Source organism: Camelina sativa, chromosome 3 (genome assembly GCF_030686135.1).
Source record: "Camelina sativa cultivar CO46 ecotype springtype chromosome 3, ASM3068613v1".
Taxonomy (NCBI): domain Eukaryota; kingdom Viridiplantae; phylum Streptophyta; class Magnoliopsida; order Brassicales; family Brassicaceae; genus Camelina; species Camelina sativa.
This window is the reverse complement of record NC_141882.1, coordinates 29,758,524-29,777,268: the sequence shown is the minus strand read 5'-3', so window position 1 is coordinate 29,777,268 and position 18,745 is coordinate 29,758,524. Positions and strand designations below refer to the sequence as shown.

General features: G+C 38.3%; 4 protein-coding genes and 1 pseudogene across 5 annotated transcripts; 4 read left to right on the top strand and 1 right to left on the bottom strand.

Moving 5' to 3' along the window:
- Positions 1–703: 703 nt before the first annotated feature.
- Positions 704–7,121, bottom strand: LOC104778275 (ABC transporter G family member 24). Of its 2 annotated transcripts, XM_010502683.3 has the most exons (14): positions 6,663–7,121; positions 6,220–6,474; positions 5,948–6,024; positions 5,463–5,741; positions 5,286–5,349; positions 5,031–5,183; positions 4,017–4,051; positions 3,836–3,909; positions 2,585–3,741; positions 2,026–2,496; positions 1,785–1,936; positions 1,392–1,681; positions 1,174–1,310; positions 704–1,080 (listed from the first exon to the last, which is right to left on the bottom strand). In XM_010502683.3, exons 1-14 carry the CDS (start codon positions 6,716–6,718, stop codon positions 924–926), a joined length of 3,357 nt encoding a protein of 1,118 aa, XP_010500985.2. In that variant the 5' UTR covers positions 6,719–7,121; the 3' UTR covers positions 704–923. The 2 variants fall into 2 exon arrangements, with proteins under 2 accessions (XP_010500985.2, XP_087363205.1); XM_087507079.1 differs by lacking the exon at positions 6,663–7,121 and having other exon boundaries at positions 6,220–6,542.
- A 707-nt stretch (positions 7,122–7,828) lies between these two features.
- LOC147947871 (uncharacterized) lies at positions 7,829–9,350 on the top strand (annotated as a pseudogene).
- Positions 9,351–10,867: 1,517 nt separating this feature from the next.
- LOC147947870 (uncharacterized) lies at positions 10,868–14,305 on the top strand. The gene is made up of 6 exons (XM_087507480.1): positions 10,868–10,950; positions 11,068–11,071; positions 11,196–13,088; positions 13,170–13,279; positions 14,074–14,134; positions 14,198–14,305. Exons 1-6 carry the CDS (start codon positions 10,868–10,870, stop codon positions 14,303–14,305), a joined length of 2,259 nt encoding a protein of 752 aa, XP_087363606.1.
- Positions 14,306–14,390: 85 nt separating this feature from the next.
- On the top strand, positions 14,391–15,023 carry LOC147947869 (uncharacterized). Its single transcript, XM_087507479.1, has one exon. The coding sequence runs from the start codon at positions 14,391–14,393 to the stop codon at positions 15,021–15,023; it is 633 nt and encodes a 210-aa protein (XP_087363605.1).
- A 451-nt stretch (positions 15,024–15,474) lies between these two features.
- LOC147947868 (uncharacterized protein At4g02000-like) lies at positions 15,475–16,245 on the top strand. Its single transcript, XM_087507478.1, has 2 exons — positions 15,475–15,555; positions 15,610–16,245. The coding sequence occupies exons 1-2, from the start codon at positions 15,475–15,477 to the stop codon at positions 16,243–16,245; spliced, it is 717 nt and encodes a 238-aa protein (XP_087363604.1).
- The last annotated feature ends 2,500 nt before the right edge of the window (positions 16,246–18,745 follow it).

Genomic DNA, 18,745 nt, shown 5'->3' with positions numbered 1-18,745 from the left:
ATGCAGAAAAGTCATTTCAAAATTGTAATCCTGACTTTTGTATATAAATTGTAATTGACTATTCTATATATTAAATTTTGTAGAATATTAATATTTTCATGACTAAAAAAAGTACACAATAGAGAAAAAATTTGAATATTAGTCATCATGAAGAATTAAATTTAGGATACTTGCGGATTCGTCCATGTGTTACAACAACTTACAATCAATGGTCCCATGATTTTAATGAATTTTGCTGAGTCCAAATTTAGAAGACAGAAAATAACAAAAAAAAACACTGAAATTTTATTAACATCAAGGGATGAACGAAAACTCTCAATCAAGAACAAACAATAAATGACTTTTTAAAACTTATCAAGAGTCTATAACCACATGTCTATGTGAGGTGAAGAGCTAGAACATATCTTCTTAAGCAAATCAACTATGATGTTATTAATCAAATTTGATATGAAACTCTCTCTGTTTGTTTTTAGTTTTTACTATATCGTCTTCTCCATCCACTCAGGCTTATTTATTACCCGCTAAAAATATTTACATAACGAAAAAAAGAAAAAATTGTTAAAGAAGAAACAAATGTTTTATATCTATTTGTGCAGTAAGGAAATGATCAGAAACTCACTCAACTTTCAAGTCTTGTTCAACCAGAAGTAGTTTTTGGTAATGTTTTAATTCAATTATGCCAAATTCTAAGAACAAGCCTTAATTAGTTTTAAAAGAGCTTTATAGATTACTAGCTAATCTGATTTGACAACACTTTCTCTTGGGTTTGAAAACCAACATCACAGACACAAAAGATGTGTACAAAGTTTCTTACTCTAATAGAACAAGGAACTACGATATACATATAAATTTCATAACAAATCCTTATATTTTCTGTCTGTCCGGAAGCTTCAGATTCCTGCGAACAAAGGAACGGTCTTTCTTCACTTCTTTTTAAGTAAGATCATCCCCACAAAGGCAATTCCACGAGTGGCCACACCTACGAGAAGCAGTATCATTATACATAGATTCCATTCGTTAATGTCGTAGCCATACTTCAAAAGCATACCACACCGCGTAATCATCCATACTCCATAGTACCTGAAACCCAATATATACAGTAGGAATCAAACCAAGCTTTTGGTAGATAATTAACTTCTTTATGCTTTTTGCTTTTCCAACATGTTTTCGTACCTTCGAGCATTTACTATCACAAATGCCTGCAAAGCCCACTTTGGATAGCTCAAGTCAGCCATTATCCTAATAGCTTTACTATCATCCTTCGGTCGGGATGAAACAAGTGTTAAAACGACTGGAAGAAGAACAGAAAACTGCAAGAAAATCCCCAATAAGTTTGTCGATTAGAATTAAGTAAAGAGAGTATGATTCTTCTTCTTCGAAAGGAAACTCACCAGCTGTGCTGAGCTCGGTTGGAGAAAGATAGCCAAGGCATATGCAATACCGGTCACACAATATACGAGGCAGGCCAAAATAATATAGTTATCCAAAAATGTGGATCTTGGATTGGTGAAGAAATAGAACATAGAGAGATAGACCAAGGGCTTGACAAGTACATTGAAAAAGTCTATTGTATCTTTGGCAAGGAAGCAGGCCGAGCTACTCATCCCCGAAGCACTTTCTCTCCAGTAATGTAACTTGTCTAGTGAGAATGACCTTAGAGCTGCTATTTTGCAAAGAAGAGCTGACAGATGAAGAAGAAGAAAAACAAAAAAAAGACACAAGATTCAGAAGAACATGAAGAAATTTTTCAGAAATTGATTAGTAACAGTAATGATCCAACTTACAGACTGCGATAATAGTGTAGGTATAGCCAAGATATCCAAAGCTCTCATCAGCACTTGCTTTAGTAAGTAATCCTAAACAAGCTCCAGCAAGCAACAAGATCAAATAGTCTGTGGCTTGTAACTTAGCTTCTCTCATTTGCTGCTTAGCTACCCTGAAATCAAGAACATAACTCTGCTTTATTCGGACATCCAAGAATCAGTTAATCGTAACTAAGTCGTGGAAAATTTGAGAAGATCAAACCTTCCAAGGAAATATTTGTATTGTAGCCACATAGAAGGGGTTATTCTGTGGGACAAATCTCTAGACTTCAAGAAGTTGTGCTGTATTTTATCACTACGTAACATGGAATTACTCTTCACATCTCCCCACAGCTCTCTGGCAAATGTTTGTTCTGCATTACCGTGTGAATTACTACCAATGACTGGATTCGTTTCAAGACCATCAGCACTGTAGTTCCGCATATCTAACGGAACCGAGTATCCTTTGTGAAGCATCCACCTTTGAGGAAGCTCTTTGTAATCAACACCAGAATTCCCAATTGTTATGCCTTCAAGAACGTCGATGTAATAGTCAGGAGGGTTGATACGGTCTGGAACATTTATTCCCAACCCGGAGAAGTATTCTTCGACATTGTTGACTGATCCATGGTAAACAGTAAGTCCACCTTTCGCGAGAAGTACTAGATCATTGAAAGTTTTGAACAAAGTGTAACTGCAACAAATTAAGAAACATGAATTAAAAAACTTCATGGCACATGATAAAGATATTTCCTCTACGTGTAACTTGTTTTACAAGATACCTCGGTTGGTGAACAACCATGCAAATGTTGACTCCCTCGAAGGCTTCATGCCGAAGTGCTCTAAGAAGAAGCTGTGATGAGGCACTATCCAAGCCAGAAGTAGGCTCATCCAAGAATAAAATCGAAGGCTCCATTACCATTTCTAAACCCACATTGACTCGTTTCCTCTGCCCTCCTGAGATTCCCCGCTTCTCCACCGTACCAACTAAAGAATTCCTCACAGGTTGTAGCCCCAAAGAGTCGATGGTTCTTTCAACCACAAGAACTTTTTCTGCTTTCGATAGACCCGCAGGTAATCTGCATTTAGCATGGAACCAAATATTTTCTTCTACCGTCAAGTTTCCATGAACAACGTCATCTTGTGGCACAAAACCAATAATTTTTTTATATGAATGGATTGATTCTTGCTTCCCGTTTATAAGAATTGAACCACTCAGTTTGCAACCAACAGCTTTCCCAGCCAAAGCAGAGAGCAGACTTGTCTTTCCTGCGCCTGATGGACCCATCACAGCTGTGATCCGACCTGGTTTCATGCTTCCTGTGACACATCTCAACACATGCTTACCATTGGACTTCAAGGTAAGAGTTAGATCTTTATAAGAAAGCTCCATGAGAGGTCTTTTATTCCTCGTCTCAGTATTACTAGCCATTGAAACTATTCCTGAAAAGTTAAGATTCTTATTCTCTTGCTCCATGGCTTTCTCCTTCTCGATCTGATCATATGCAGCCTTGAATATTTGGGTCTGTGTTTGCTTTGCTTTAGCCAAATTCTTTCTTTTTACGCTCTCTTCTTCTATGTTAAGACTTGCTCTTCTTTCATTACTTACGGCTGAACTAGACTGCGCTTGCGCAGCAGAGGAACTCGAATGTTTCGACATTTCTATGTCTTCATATACCTCAGAAGCAGAGTCCCCAGGACCCAACATCATGTGGGTATCACCATCATGATCGGATTTTTTACCTGGAAATGTCCGAGTTATTTGCGCACCGATCTCACGTACATGCTTTTTTGCAGCCTCTCTAGCACCTTTCCATCTCTGATGAGCTCTCGCTTTCTTGACGGCTGCTTCCCTTGACTTCGCCTGCCTCTTTTCCCTGATCTTTAGGATGTGATCGGAACAATTGTAGATAATGAGTAGAATAGTACTCACTGCAGCCTGCACAAACATACATTGAAGGCCACTCTTTTAGTAGTGGAAAACCAATTAGCTAGTCTTGGATATTCCAGTAATAACTGAAATAGAAACTTACGATAAACATAATCCCAAATGCATGTATGTTCTGATTTCCTGTGTTGCGTTTGCAGGACGATAACTTCAAGCAAGCTGCAGAAGCCAAGACGTACTTAAGAGATGCATGGAGATAGTAAACATTACTAATTATTGGTTATGTAAGTGACAACAAGCGATCATGAATATTCGATATGACTTACGTTTCTCAGATGTTGACCCCTTTCTGCAATAGTGCCTAAATCAACATAAAAAGGAATAACCACTTAAGATATAGACAAACTCTGATTCTCAGCTAAATCATTAATCTGTTATTATATTCAAATTATCCATCTAAATGTTTTACTTCCAAATGAACCATCCACATGTTCCATCTAAATGATACATCAAAAATATGTTAATTGATTTCCATTTTTGTTGGTTTGATGCCATATGAATGAACATCTGTTTGTTTGGTTACATCTCCATCTAGGTGATTTTAATTAGAAACTAGAAAGTGACTAAAATGCTCATGTTTTAATTTAACTATGTTGTTAATTTTAATTTTAAGTATAATAATCTTTAATCTAAAGTATATTTACAACAAATCATGTTTTAATAATGTTTAAAAATTACAAATTGATTTTTACTCGCATAAATTCATAAAGTAATATTCATATTTGCATTTTTCTGAAATATAAATATATTTCAAGTACCATTTAAAAAACATAATTTAATAGTTATTGCTGAAAAATTCAATTTTATGATTTGCTGTTTTGACTGAAAATGTGATTTGGAGTTTTGGTGGGTAAATATATTTTTTGGTTTTAGCAGAAAAATATGATTTTGCGGTTTTGGTAGGAAAATATGATTTTTCAATTTTAGCCGGAAGCATATTTTACAGTTTTGGTAGACAAAATATTGTAATTTGCAAAATAATTGTAAAATTATCATTTTTGAAGACAAATGATTCATTTGGATAATTAAGGCATAGCTGTAATTTGTTATTTTTGATTAAACCAACTTCATCTAAACGATTCAACTAGATTAATGCAAATGAATATTATTTTTTTTGCCTAAATTTAAAAAATGCATTCAGATTATCCATCTGGATGATGCACAATTTTAAATAAAAACGAACAATGGGAGCAAATAAACATTGGCATAACAGAGTAAGACAACGTTGAGGAAAATTTGTCAGTATAGAATGAATTTTGAAGGGGCGAAGAAATGAATACCCTTTTTCACAAGCTAATATTTTATCGGTGGTTGGGCAATGCGATCCCGCAGGACAGAATATTTCACTGCTGGAAGTGATATCGGCCCATACATTCGCACCTCCACAAGTGTGGCTTGGTAGTCTTGTACTTGGTGGTAGTTGATAAGTATACCTACAGATTTGACATAACATCTTATTATCTTATCCCGCAACAATATCACATATATGTATCATATTAGTATTTGTATCTAAGATGGAATAAAAAAAAACTTACGGTTCGCATATGCTTGTAGTCTTATTAAGGGTAGCTAAGGGACAATGAGCACCAAGGGGACAAGCTTTTTTCAAAACAGAACAAAAAAAAAAAATCAGAAACAGTGTTAGTTTAGACCAAATAGATGAGAAAACCTTATAAATTAAACCATATGAAGGCGTTTTATGAACTGCTTACGTATCATACAAGTGAGGCCACGAGGGCAGAAAAACCCTTCACAGCAAGTCATACAGTCTTTTTTTCTTTTAGGAAAATCTTGGGAGTTTTGCAGGTCGACTTGTTCGATTATATCAAGACTACAGCCCCATCCAGGTTCACAACCAGAATCCCATGCAGTCAAGTTGCAATTTACATTTGGCTGCCACTGCCAATATTCCGTGTCATTTTCTTTATTGAAAAAAGCATTAAAATAGAACTTCATCTCTGCTTCTCCACAGATACGCCCAACAATATCACCTGTTCCAGACCAAAAGTGTAAGCACATAACAAGATATGACATTCATCTATGTCATCAGATTAATTACTCCAAGAACCATAAGAAACGTGAGAGTTCTGAAACAAGCAAGAATCATCAAATCGTCGATCTTCCATCTTTTTACAACAACCAAGTAGCAAATAATTATCTGTTTCGGTCGTGCTAACTGCTAAGTAAAAGTCGGTACCTTTGGTTTTCTGAATGCACTTAGTTAAGAAATCCAAGTTGGTGGAGAAGTTAAAAGCTCTGTTCCATTCAGAATCCCTGAGATAGTGATTTCAACAAAAGGATAAACAACCTGATCAAAATATCTCACAAGACTTTTTGTAAGCTCAAAGAGTATATTTTCACGTATAGAACCTACAGTTAATTAGCAAGTGAAGCTATCAACTGCATCAACCATACTAAGATCAAAGAATTGAAAGTTCCAGATTACAATTTAAGAGAAAGAAAACTTACAAGTCTTTAAAGCAAAACTTTGCTCTGTTATCAAGATCACGACTAAGAGCAGCGCTAGTATTAGAAACCCTGCGATAAACCATCTTTGTAACGAGGGGAAGAAGAGCTGGATTGTCTTCGAAATCACTGCTGTTCCAAATAATTTGACCATTCCCAACATAACAAACCAACCACAGAACTAAGATAACCATTCTGAGATTAAATCCATGATTGTGCCAACTTCGACGGTTCACACTCATCTTGAGATTCAAAAGCCTTAAAGAAGAACACATAATAGAAAGAGTGACTAAATCAGATGCAAAAACAACAACTAACAAAAACATAAAGGTTGAATCTTTATTTGTCTTATCACATCACATCACAAAACAGCTAAACATCGCAATTTTTAGTCTAAACTCCAGAGACTATAAAACGAGGATCAATGGAAGAAAAAGAAAACGTACATTGTGACTTGTGAGGCATTGAAGCTCATGACTTGGGAGCTGAAGAATCCATGCATGAGAAATACAGTTGCTAAATTCTTGGGGAAACTTTTTAAACTAAAAGAGAAATATAAGATACGTATATCATATGACTTGTGAGGCGTTGAAGTTCATGACGTGGGAGATGAAGTATCCATGAAAAATGAAGTTGCTAAATTATTGGGGAAGCTTGTTAAAATAGTAATCTACATAGTTGACCTCGACAAGAGGGAAGACGAAGACGAAGACGAGGGTGCGTTGAATAATTCTTTACGACATGGACATGATGTATACCTAGTTAAATCTACAGTTAACTAAATGAGAAGAAAAGTAATCGGATGCTGGATGGAGATTTATATAACGTGAGTTTCGGTAGATACATGACGTTTTCATACAAAAAAACAAAAAAAAAAAAGGATGTTCGTACGTAAAATAACAATTAATGAAGAGAAAGATGACAAAGATTTGTGCGTAAAATAACCGTTAGACAAGAGAAAGATGACAAAGAAAGGAGATTGTGACTCAATTGTGTGGCCAAATTGAACCACCCGAAAGTTCAAAGCAATTTCATTTCCACTTCAATATCAGTGACGTGATGAGCTATACACTACCAAAAAAAAATCAGCTTTGATATTTAATTTGTTCCAAAAAATTTCAAATTTGATATGAAACTCTCATTTGTTTTTACTAGGGCATATCTATCCTTGAATCCTTCAAAATTGAGATAATATATTGATTTTATTAATATTTTAATATAATATTATTATTTAGTTTAATTAATTATTTTTGTTTGTAAATTGAGCAATTAGATCGTGACAAATAAACAAGACATGGTCTATGAATGTCTCACTATGTCTTATGCGAGATACAGGCAAAAAATCGTTGGAGAAGAGAAAAAAGAAAGAAACCCTTTTGTGGGCATAAGACCTTTTTTCTGAGCTAGAGTATTCGTCTAGGTTTAGAAGAGAACTTTAGACTGGAAAAACACGTTTCCATCAGCCGAATTCCACTGTTTAATCTCACTTTACCTGGTTATTAGCTCAAATTAGTAAGAATTTGAGTGTTTGTTGCAGTTGTCCTTCCTTTGTTTTTCGGAATTTCTGGGGATTTCGCGATTGCTTAGGAGTTTCCTTTCAAATATCGGGATCTGTAAGTGGGAATCATGTTGTCAGCGATGGATAAGGCGCTCATAGCTATGTCCATCGAAGAAGATGAAGAAGATCTTCCTTTTGTGATGCCGGATCAACCGGAATTCATGTCAGTTCAGAGAAATGTTATAAGTCTGATTGGTAGAACTTTGAACCCTCCTTGTCAGTCGATGAAGAATCTCATTCGAGATATGCCAAGAAGGTGGCAAAAACCTGGAAGGATGAGATGTGTTGCTCTATCAAATGAGAGATTCCAGTTCATCTTCAAGTCAGAATACGATCTACAAGAAGTTCTAGATAAAGGAACCCACACTTACAACGAGTGGTCGATAGTCGTGGATAGATGGTATGAGAATCCTCCGGTTAACTACCTGCAAACTATGCCGATCTGGGTCCAGATTTGGAATCCCCCGGTGAACTACTATACGAAAAAGATATCACAACCTTAGGGGAGTTACTGGGTGAGGTTCTGGAGGTGGCCTTCGATCCAGAAACACCACAATTATATGGGTATGTATGGGTTAAAGTCCGTTTTGATGTATCACGACCTCTTCGCAGAACCAAAGTGTTATCTCTTCCAAATGGGGGTTCTATAGAGGTCAGGTTTCAGTATGAAAAGATCCAGAAGAGATGCTATGAATGTCAGCGTCTTACTCACGAAGTGGATGTGTGCCCAATTCTAGTGAAGAAAAGAGAACCTGAAGTTTCAGCGAGAAAAGCTGGGAAGGGAGTTCTGAAGCCTGCAAAATCTTTGGTTTTGAAAGAGTCTGACCCTTTGTTTGGTGTTTTGAGGGAGGACCAAGTGGGCATAGATCATGCGACTCGGAGAACTAAAATTGCTGAGGAGGTGCTCGAAGGTATGAGACAATATTTGCGTGCAAATACAACAGAAGACATCCACGTTAAAGTTGATAGGGTGAGGAAATCAGTTGGAGATGTCGAGAAGGATCCAATAGCTAGAAAAACGGTTCTTAGACTCGAACCTCCTCCTATTATTCATCACGATGTTAATACGGAGAAAGGCTTGGTCTTTAGCTTTGACTTGGGTGAATCAGCAGGGTCAAAAGTTGCTGCTATTTCCAAGAAATCTCTGCTAGTGGGGCAATGTCCTTCGTCTAGCTCCCATATGAATTGGTCTAACTCGGATGTGAGGGCTAACCGATCAAAAGGTTTTACTCCGGAGAATCCAGGACAGCTCCTAGCTTTGTCCCAACCATTCCAGGAAGGTGCAACAGTTTATAGTACTGGTTCTTTTGAGACTGGTCCTTCCGGCACTATTCCAAAAAAGGTTAAATTTAGACGTAGACCACAGAAGTCTTCTAGGAAGCCAAAGCCGAAACTACCAAATATCCTGGGGAAAGATCAGGATCTACGTTTGGGGCTAGAAAAAGGGGTCATAGACAAGAGGAAAGCAGTAGAGGAGGGCTTAAGCACTGCAAAATCCATCAAGCTTAACCCTAGAAAGGCGATTGATAACATCATTATTTTACCCATTTTAGCTATAGTTTTAGTATGCATTTAGGAAGAGTTTGATATGATTTCAATGCTTTAATGTCTATTATAAAGTATTTTAGGTTTCAAGAAGCTTTTACAGGTTTTATAGCAAAAAGGATCAAAAGACAAGAGCTTTACAGTATGGGCCACTTTTGAAGAGCTTCCAGAACTCAAAATATATCATTCTTGGTGTCTATGGAAAGCTGGAAAAGTCATATTTCTCCTCGATGTGAAATCCAATCAATCCATTCATTCATCCGGAAGTTATGTCCGATTTACCAAGACGTGTTATAAACCGACGTGAAGAGAAGCAACCAGCCGATGGGCTTTTATTCAAGGCCTGACCAGCGACCATCATCATGACCCAGTCCAAGCCTCATCCACGGTCCAGAAGCCTCTCACGCCGTCCCTTGTCCTGCACTTAAGAAGAGAAGATGTTTCTACTCTTACAAAACCTAACCCTAAACAAAACCCTATAAATACTCTTAAGACCTAGGGTTTTGGGGTGTGCTTCCTTTGTGCCTCTAAATTCTTCATCCACGCCACAGCAGCCAACCTAGAGACGACCAGAGACTCCTCTACCGCCGTCGAAGCTCGTCCTCTCTCACCTCCTCTTAGAAGCCATCGTCGAAGACACCAAATCTCTACTCTTCCTTATTTCTTTCATACTTACATTGCTTTTGGGATCAAGTTAATTTTGTGACAAATAGAGAAGTTTCCTTTGAACCCTTTTTGTTATTTGATTCGTTTTTGATGCTATTCTTAATAATATCAATGTCGTTTCTTTGCATCATGAGCGAGTAGTTTACTTTGTTGGGTTTTATGGGGTGATTCAAGGGGAATTCATGGTTCGCTTCAATTAGGTTGTTAGATCTTATTTTTGGTTTTTTTATAGAGCTCTTTTGGGACATCTTTATCTTAATGCTTATGCTTGGATTGATCACCAAGTACGGATCTAGAGAACGGGAGCGCTAACGGCGTTATCCTACTTCTCTGAACTAGTGTTATACCGAAACCTTGCTCGTACCTGCGTAAGTTGAGTTACAAAGTTTGGTGAATGTATCGAACTTGTTTAACTAGCTGGTTGACATGCGTCGTTGCCTGCGAAAGTTGAGTAACAGAGTGTGAAGACTTTAGACTTTCATTCTATGAGAATAGCTTGTTAGTTCATAAGTGTTTCGTAGTTGAGAACCTAGACCGAAAATTAGTATTTACTTGTTAGATCTTACACTTAATATTGCTTAGAACCATGAAAACCCTGAGATGACTCCCAGAACGCCCAACGCCTTAGTCTTATAGTTTTAAACCGTTTTTATTTATTTGCAATAGTTATTAGGAAAACCAAAACTCTAATCTCTTATTTAGTCTTAGCCATAGTTTCTTCTCTTTTAATTCAATTTGTGTTTGCTATTACTCTTTGTGGGATCGATCCTAAAATACTACACTGATTAACTTTGAACTTTTAGTCGTTGTGTAGTCTTTTTAGGTAAAAGATTTGGAGTAAAATTCTACACACATCAGCGATCCCAGGGGAGGGATTGCCCCATGATCAATGAGTATTTTGAGCTGAAATTGCCAGGGCTTGGGACGGTATCAAGCCCTGGCTTTTCCTCGTCTCAAGGAGTTGAGTAAAACCTTCTTCTCTGAGATCTTTTTCTTGATGGAAACGATGCACAATAGAGATATATTAGTAGATTTACAAGAGGTTTTCTGTTATGATCGTGTTTTTACTATCCAATCTGTAGGGAGGTGCGGAGGCTTAGCTATTTTTTGGAAGAATAGTTTAAAGGTGGATTTCCATTATGCGAATAAGAACTTGATAGATATGCAAGTTCAGTTTGGAGTTGCTACCTTTTTTGTCTCATGCATTTAGGATGATCCGGATTTTAAGAAAAGACAGTTGGTGGGGGAACACATGAGTAGATTTGGTAGTGCTAGAAAAGAAGATTGGATTATGCTAGGTTTTTTCAATGATATCTGCAATAATGGTGAGAAGATAGGAGGGCCAAGAAGATGTGAATCTGTTTTCAGACCTTTCAGTGACATGTTGAGAGCTTGTGGAATGGATGAGCTGTCTAGTAATGGAAATAGATTCACTTGGGCAGGGAGAAGATATGACTTGTGGATCCAGAGTAGACTGGATAGAGCTTTCGGAAATCAAGCGTGGTTTAATTCTTATCTGGCTTCAAGTGATTATTTCTTAGAGATGAGAGGATTCGATCATAGACCTATTTTGGTCAAGTTAATCGAATCCCAAGACTCCTATGTGGGCAATTTCAGATTTGATAGTAGGTTTCTGAATAAACCTAGAGTGGAAGAGACTATTGCCCAAGCTTGGGGTCCTATTGTGGCTGATTTGAACGTCCCTTTAGCTTCAAGAGTACGAGGGTGCAAAAGGGCCTTAAGCTTATGGAAGAGAGTCAATGCGGTAAACTCTAAAGATAAAAGTAGGAAGATTGAGATAGATCTGGACTTACAACAGTCGATGCTCTCCCCTACCTTTTATCTAGTGGTTTCCCTGAAAAAAGAATTGGCTCAGGCTTATAGAGAAGAAAAAATATTCTGGAAACAGAAATGTCAGAAAAAATGGAAGAAATGGGGGGATCGTAACTCAAAATTTTTTCATGCTTTGGTGAAGGAGTCTAGATCAAGGAATACAATTGAGAAGCTGGTGGATATCAATGGCAATGATCAGTTTTCAGAAGGAGCAAAAGGGGAGGTAGCTTCGGCTTATTTTCAAAACCTCTTTAAGTCCTCCAACCCGACTCCCTTTGGAGATATGTTTCAAGGATTTGAAACAAGAGTCTCAAGGCAAATGAACAACAAACTAATAAGTTTGGTGACTCCTTCAGAAATCAAAGATGCTGTCTTCTCAATTGATCCAACCAGTGCACCAGGAGCAGAGGGTATGTCAGCACTGTTTTTCCAGCAGTATTGGAGCATTGTAGGAGATCAGTTGATAGAAGAGGTTCAGAACTTTTTCTCTAATGGAGTTATGCCGCAAGAATGGAATTATACCCATTTGTGCCTAATCCCTAAGATTCCCCACCCTTCTTTAATGTCGGATCTCAGACCCATAAGCGTATGCTCCATCATGTACAAGGTAATATCTAAAGTTTTAGTTGACATATTGAAGCCTCTGTTGCCTCAGATTGTTTCTGAAACACAATTTGCTTTTGTCACCGATCAAATGATAACAGACAACATCATGATTGCGCATGAATTGATTCACTCTTTGAATACCAAGGAGCCTTTCAGGTCTGAGTTTATGGCTATGAAATCGAATATGTCAAAGGCATACGACAAGGTGGAGTGGAGTTATCTACGCTCTTTCCTTTCAGTGTTGGGATTCCACGAAACATGGATATCTTGGATAATGAAGTGTGTCTCCAATGACACTTTCTCTCCTTTTATCAATGGCAAGGCTTATGGAATGATTATACCAGAGAGGGGTTTAAGACAAGGAGACCCACTTTCTCCATTTCTTTTTGTGCTATGTACGGAGGGGCTCACACACTTGTTAAATCAAGCTCAACAGGACCAGAAAATTTCAGGTTTCCAATTCTCTCAAAATGGACCGGTTATTTATCATCTTTTCTTTGCTGATGATAGCATATTCCTGTGCAAAGCAAACCGTGAAGAAGCTAGTGTTTTGCATAATTTTCTAGCGAAGTATGGTTCTGCATCTGGTAAGGTCATAAATGTGAACAAGTCCTCCATCACCTTTGGGAAGAGAGTTCCGGAAGTAATCAAATTGGAGATTCAGGTTTGCCTTGGTATTGTGAATCAAGGAGGAGTGGGGAACTATTTAGGCTTACCATAATGCTTTAGTGGTTCCAAAGTTCAGATGTTAAGCTATCTCAAAGATAGAGTGGATAATAAGTTATCAGGATGGTACTCCAGATCTCTTTCTCAGGGAGGAAAAGAGATTATGTTGAAGACTGTGGCAATGGCAATGTCAGTCTTTGCTATGTCTTGTTTTAAATTACCAAAGAAATTATGTGCAAACTTGACAAGTGCTCTAGCAGATTTATGGTGGAATTCATCTAAACATGCAAGGAAGATTCATTGGAGAAGTTGGGAAAGTCTATGTCTGTCAAAACATCAAGGTGGCATGGGATTCAAGGACATTGGTTTATTCAATCAAGTGCTTTTGGCTAAGCAAGTATGGAGAATTATCCAAGAAACCGATTGTCTCTTTTCAAGGCTCATAAAAAGTAGATATTTTCCTTCGGGGCAGTTTATGGAAGCAGGGATTGGTACCAGACCGTCCTTTGGATGGAGAAGTATAATGCATGGGAGAGATCTAATCAGTAAGGGGGCTGTTAAAAGAGTGGGAAATGGAGCATCTTTGAGTGTTTGGTGCGACTAGTGGTTAGATGATGGAGGTTTGAGGGCTCCTTTTATAAAAAATATCTCCATTGACATCACCCTAAAGGTAAGCGACATCATTGATTTTGAGAGAAGGGATTGTGATATGGAGAAGTTAGAAGACTTGTTTTTTCCAGCTGACATCATCAAAATCAAAGAAACAAGACCTGTGGTGTCAAAGGAGAATTTCCTGGTTCGGAAACATAACAAGTATGGGGATTACTCTATGAAGTCCGGTTAGTGGTTGGCTACTCAGATGGAAAAGGAGAACTTAATTCGAGAGGCAACAGCTTTGCCTTCGTTAAATACCTTGAAAGAGCAAATTTGGAGATTGCAGACTGAACCGAAGATTAAAGTTTTTCTTTGGAAATTATGAGTAGAGCTTTGCCGGTTGGAGATTTGTTATCTCGAAGGGGTGTTAGAGTAGATGGAAGATGCCAAGTTTGTGGAACGGATGGTGAATCTATTTACCATGTTTTGTTCTTTTGTCCTTTGTCTACACAGATTTGGGCACTCTCTAACTATCCGTCGCCAGCTCCAGAGGAGGAATCGGTTTTCGCACATATGCATCATTTGTTAAGTAATAGAGACAAACCAGCTTTGGCCCTCTGAGATCAGAAAAAGTTTTACATGGATCTTGTGGAGAATCTGGAAAAACAGGAACAACTTGGTCTTTGATGGAAAATCTTTCTCGCCGATGGAGACATCCGTGAAGATTAAAGAGGATGTCGACTTGTGGTTCTCAGCTCAAATGGTTGAACAACCACACCAAAATGTCCTATCCAATTCTACTGGTTTTCAGAGACACGAAGATCAATCGGTGGTTCAGGATCAGTGGAATCACCCTACGCAAAATTGGTTGAAGTGTAACATTGATACCTCTTGGTCAAAAAAGAAGGAATTGGTTGGAGCTTCTTGGGTGGTGAGAGATGTTAATGGTGTTGTTGTGATGCACAGTAGAAGAGCCTTCTCCAATATAAAGTCTAAACAAGAGGCGAATCTAATTTGTGTGGTGTGGGCCATCGAAAGTATGGTCAGTCACAAATTGGGCAAGATTGTCTTTGCTTTGGAGGATACTGTCTTGGTTGGTGCGGTTAATAGGCCAAAGGCGTGGCCATCTTTTGGTTTTCATTCTTCTCAGATATTATCGGTCTTGTTTGGGATAAATGAATGGAAATTTGTTTGTGAATCAGGGACTTCTAATAGAGGAGCTTTTCTCATTGCGCGTAGTGTGTCCGAAGATAGTAGGCTTCACTCGTATGTGGCGGCATGTTTTCCCTTTTGGTTAACAGGTCTTTTCAATGATGAGAGAGTTGGATCCTCTTTGTGAACTGTCCTTTTTGTAGTAGTGCTCCTTGATAGAACCTTTTTTTGTAAAGACCTCTGGTGATCCGGGAAGTGTCTCAGATGGGTTAGTTACTAACTATTAGTCTTTTTGGTCTTTGTACAAGAGATGACTTTCCTCAAGTCTTATTGTAACCCATAACTATTCCATTAATATAATTACAGTTGTGCCAAAAAAAAAAATTCTTATGCTGACATACAAGATCTTTATATATCTACAACGAAAATTCCCTTGTTTGGACTTAAGACTCTCTCTCTGAACTAGTGTCTTTGATTAGGTCGGAGTAGAGCTTAGACTGGAAAAAAACACTTTCCCTTCAGTTGGTTTTACCCTGTTTACAGCCGCTTTGTTTGATTTCATCAGTGTTCAACCAAAAGGAACCAAAGATTTAAAGTTCGAAAGGAGGAATTACTAGCAAGAAGTGATGTCTTCAGCAATGGATAGAGCTTTGATGGCTATGTCGCTGGAAGAAGAAGATGTGCCTTTCGACATGCCCGATTTACCCGAATTCTCATCGGTCAAAGCAAACGCTTTAAGCTTAGTGGGAAGACTCCTTAATCCAAAATGTTAGCCGTTGAAGAACTTAATCCGTGACATGCCCCGCAAATGGAAAAAAGAAGGAAGAACAAGAGGAGTGGCACTTTCAAAGGAGAAATTCCAGTTCTTTTTCAATTCTGAACATGATTTAGAAGATGTGTTGCAGAAGGGAATCCATACGTTCAATGAATGGTCTGTGGTAGTTGATAGATGGTATGAAACACCACCCGATAACTATTTGCAATTCACTCCCATGTGGGTTCAGATCTGGAACTTACCTATCAACTACTACATAAAGAAAGCAATCACAACGCTCGGAGAAGTTATTGGGCAAGTAGTTGAGGTGGCTTTTGACACTGAGAAGCCCCAACTGGAAGAATATGTTAGGGTTAAAGTAATATTTGATGTCTCTAGACCCCTTCGACGATCAAAGTTAGTAAACTTACCAAATGGAGGAACGCCAAATGTTTACTTTGAATATGAAAGAGTACTGAAGAGGTGTTTTGAATGCCAAAGGATGACACATGATGTGGATAATTGCCCTCTGACAATCAAGAAGAAAACAGAGAAGCAGGAAGCAGGAAGCAAAAAGATCAGGGAAAGTAGTGATCAGTACAAAACATGTCCAGATCTTGAAGGAATCAGACCCGCTTTATGGAATCCTAAATGAAGATCAAGTGGGAAATGACCACTCAAGCGGTAGACCTAGGATCGCACCAACAGTTCTAGAAGGAATGAGACAATATATGCGAGTGGCTTCTCAAGATGAGAGATTACTTAGAGCTGATAAAGTTAAAGCGTCTGTAGGAGAAGTGGAAAAGGACCCTATAGCAGCAAAATCTATTCTCAGATTGGAGCCGGCTCCTATATTCCATCATGATGTAAACAAAAATAAAGGAGTGGTGTTTTCTTATGATAAACCAATACCAGCTTTGAGAGGTGAATAAATGGAGCTAAAAGATACAAAGCTGGGAGAGTATCGGGGAGAAGGCTCATCGAAAAGATGGATGACAGAGCAAGGGACCACTTCCTCTTTAGTTGGATCGGGTGAATTCTTAACATTATCCCAACTGTTTCAGAACAATGCAACGGTTTATGGATCTAAACCTTTCGAGGTTGGATCCTCCGGGATTGTTCTGAATAGGGCAAAAAACAAACCAAGGAATCGACTAACAAAAAGCAATAGAAAGCCAATAGTGCTTACTCAAAAAGAAGGGAAGATGCCTGTGGAACAAAAGGTGCGGTCAGAAACAGGAAGTGTGGAGAAAAGAAAAGCAGATGATGAGGACACAAGCACCGCAAAGATGGCAAAACTTAATTCTCAAGAGGTGAACCCAAAGGGGGGTTTGCCTAATATCCAGTGAGTGTTATGAGCTGGAATTGTCAAGGATTGGGGCGGCCTCAAGACTTGACAACTCCCCGCCTAAAGGAATTGCGTAAAAAACAATTCCCGAAAGTGTTGTTCCTAATGGAGACCATGTATAGGAGGGATGTACTAGTTGATTTACAAGTCTGGTTGGGGTACGAAGGAGTGTATACAGTGGACCCTACCGGTATGAGTGGTGATTTAGCCTTTTTTTGGAAAAGTAGTGTGAATATAGATATTAATTTTGTGGATAAAAATCTTTTGGATGCTCAAGTTCAATTCGGTGTTTCCAATTTCTTTATCTCATGCGTGTATGGAGACCCGAATATAAGCAAAAGATCAGTATTGTAGGAAAGAATCACTAGGATCGGAATAGGTAGAAAGGACATATGGATTATGCTTGGTGATTTTAACGAGATATTTCACAACGGTGAAAAGATAGGTGGGCCTAGAAGAAGTGAAAATGCATCAAAAGACTTCGCTGAGATGTTAAGAGTCTGTGGAATGATAGAGTTGCCAAGTACTGGAAATAATTTCTCATGAGCAGGAAGAAGGGGTGAACACTGGATTCAATGTAGGCTGGACAGAGCCTATGGAAATGAAGAGTGGTATAATAAATTTCCAGCCTCAAACCAAATTTTTTTGGATATGAGAAGTTCAGACCACAGACTGGTTCTGGTAAAGCTAATGACATCCCAAGACTCTTATAGAAGTCAGTTTCGGTTCGACAAAATATTTTTGCATAAAGAAGATGTGAAAGTGGCGATAGCCAGAGCTTGGAAGCATAGAGCAAGTAATGTCAGCTTTTCTGTAGTAGGAAGACTGAGAAACTGTCGTAAAGCCTTAAGTTCCTGGAAAAAAAAGAAATGCGACCAACTATAAGGAAAATACACAGTTACTAGAGGAAGCTTTAGATAAAGAACAGTCGATGAATTGGCCAACATGGCACAAGGTGTATGTGTTAAAAAAGGAATTGGCAAAAGCCTATCGAGAGGAAGAGAAATATTGGTAACAAAGAAGTCGACAACAATGGTTAAGAAGAGGAAACCGAAACTCGAAGTTTTTTCATGCTTCAGTCAAGGGGAACAGACAAAGGAAGAGGATTGAAAAGCTAAAAGACATTAATGGGAACTTTCAGTTTTCTGAGGCGGCAAAGGGCGAAGTAGCATCAGCATATTTCCAAGGGTTATTCACTTCCTCAAACCCAACTAGTTTTTCTGATTGGTTTAATGGACTCACTCCAAGAGTCACAGATCAAATGAATAAGGCAATGATTGAGGAAGTTAGTGCAGAAGAGATAACAAAAGCTATGTTTTCAATAAATCCATCAAAAGCTCCTGGACCAGATGGCATGTCAGCATTGTTTTTCCAACAGTATTGGGCAATTGTGGGGGCAAATGTCATTTTGGAAGTAAAACAATTTTTCCATGATGGACTGATGCCAACTGAGTGGAACTACACACACCTTTGCCTAATTCCAAAGACTCACCACCCCACATAGATGGTAAATCTCCGTCCAATCAGCCTCTGTTCGGTGTTATATAAGGTAATTGCAAAGATCCTGGTGAAAAGAGTTCAACCTTTTCTAAACTCGATTGTTTCGGATACTCAGTCAGCTTTTGTCCCGGAAAGATTGATCACCGATAACATACTTGTGGCCTACGAATTGGTCCATAGCCTCAAGGTGCATCCTCAAATATCCTCAGAGTTTATGGCAGTTAAATCGGACATGTCAAAAGCATATGACAGAGTTGAATAGAGTTACCTTAGATCCCTATTATCTGCTATGGGTTTTCATTAGAAA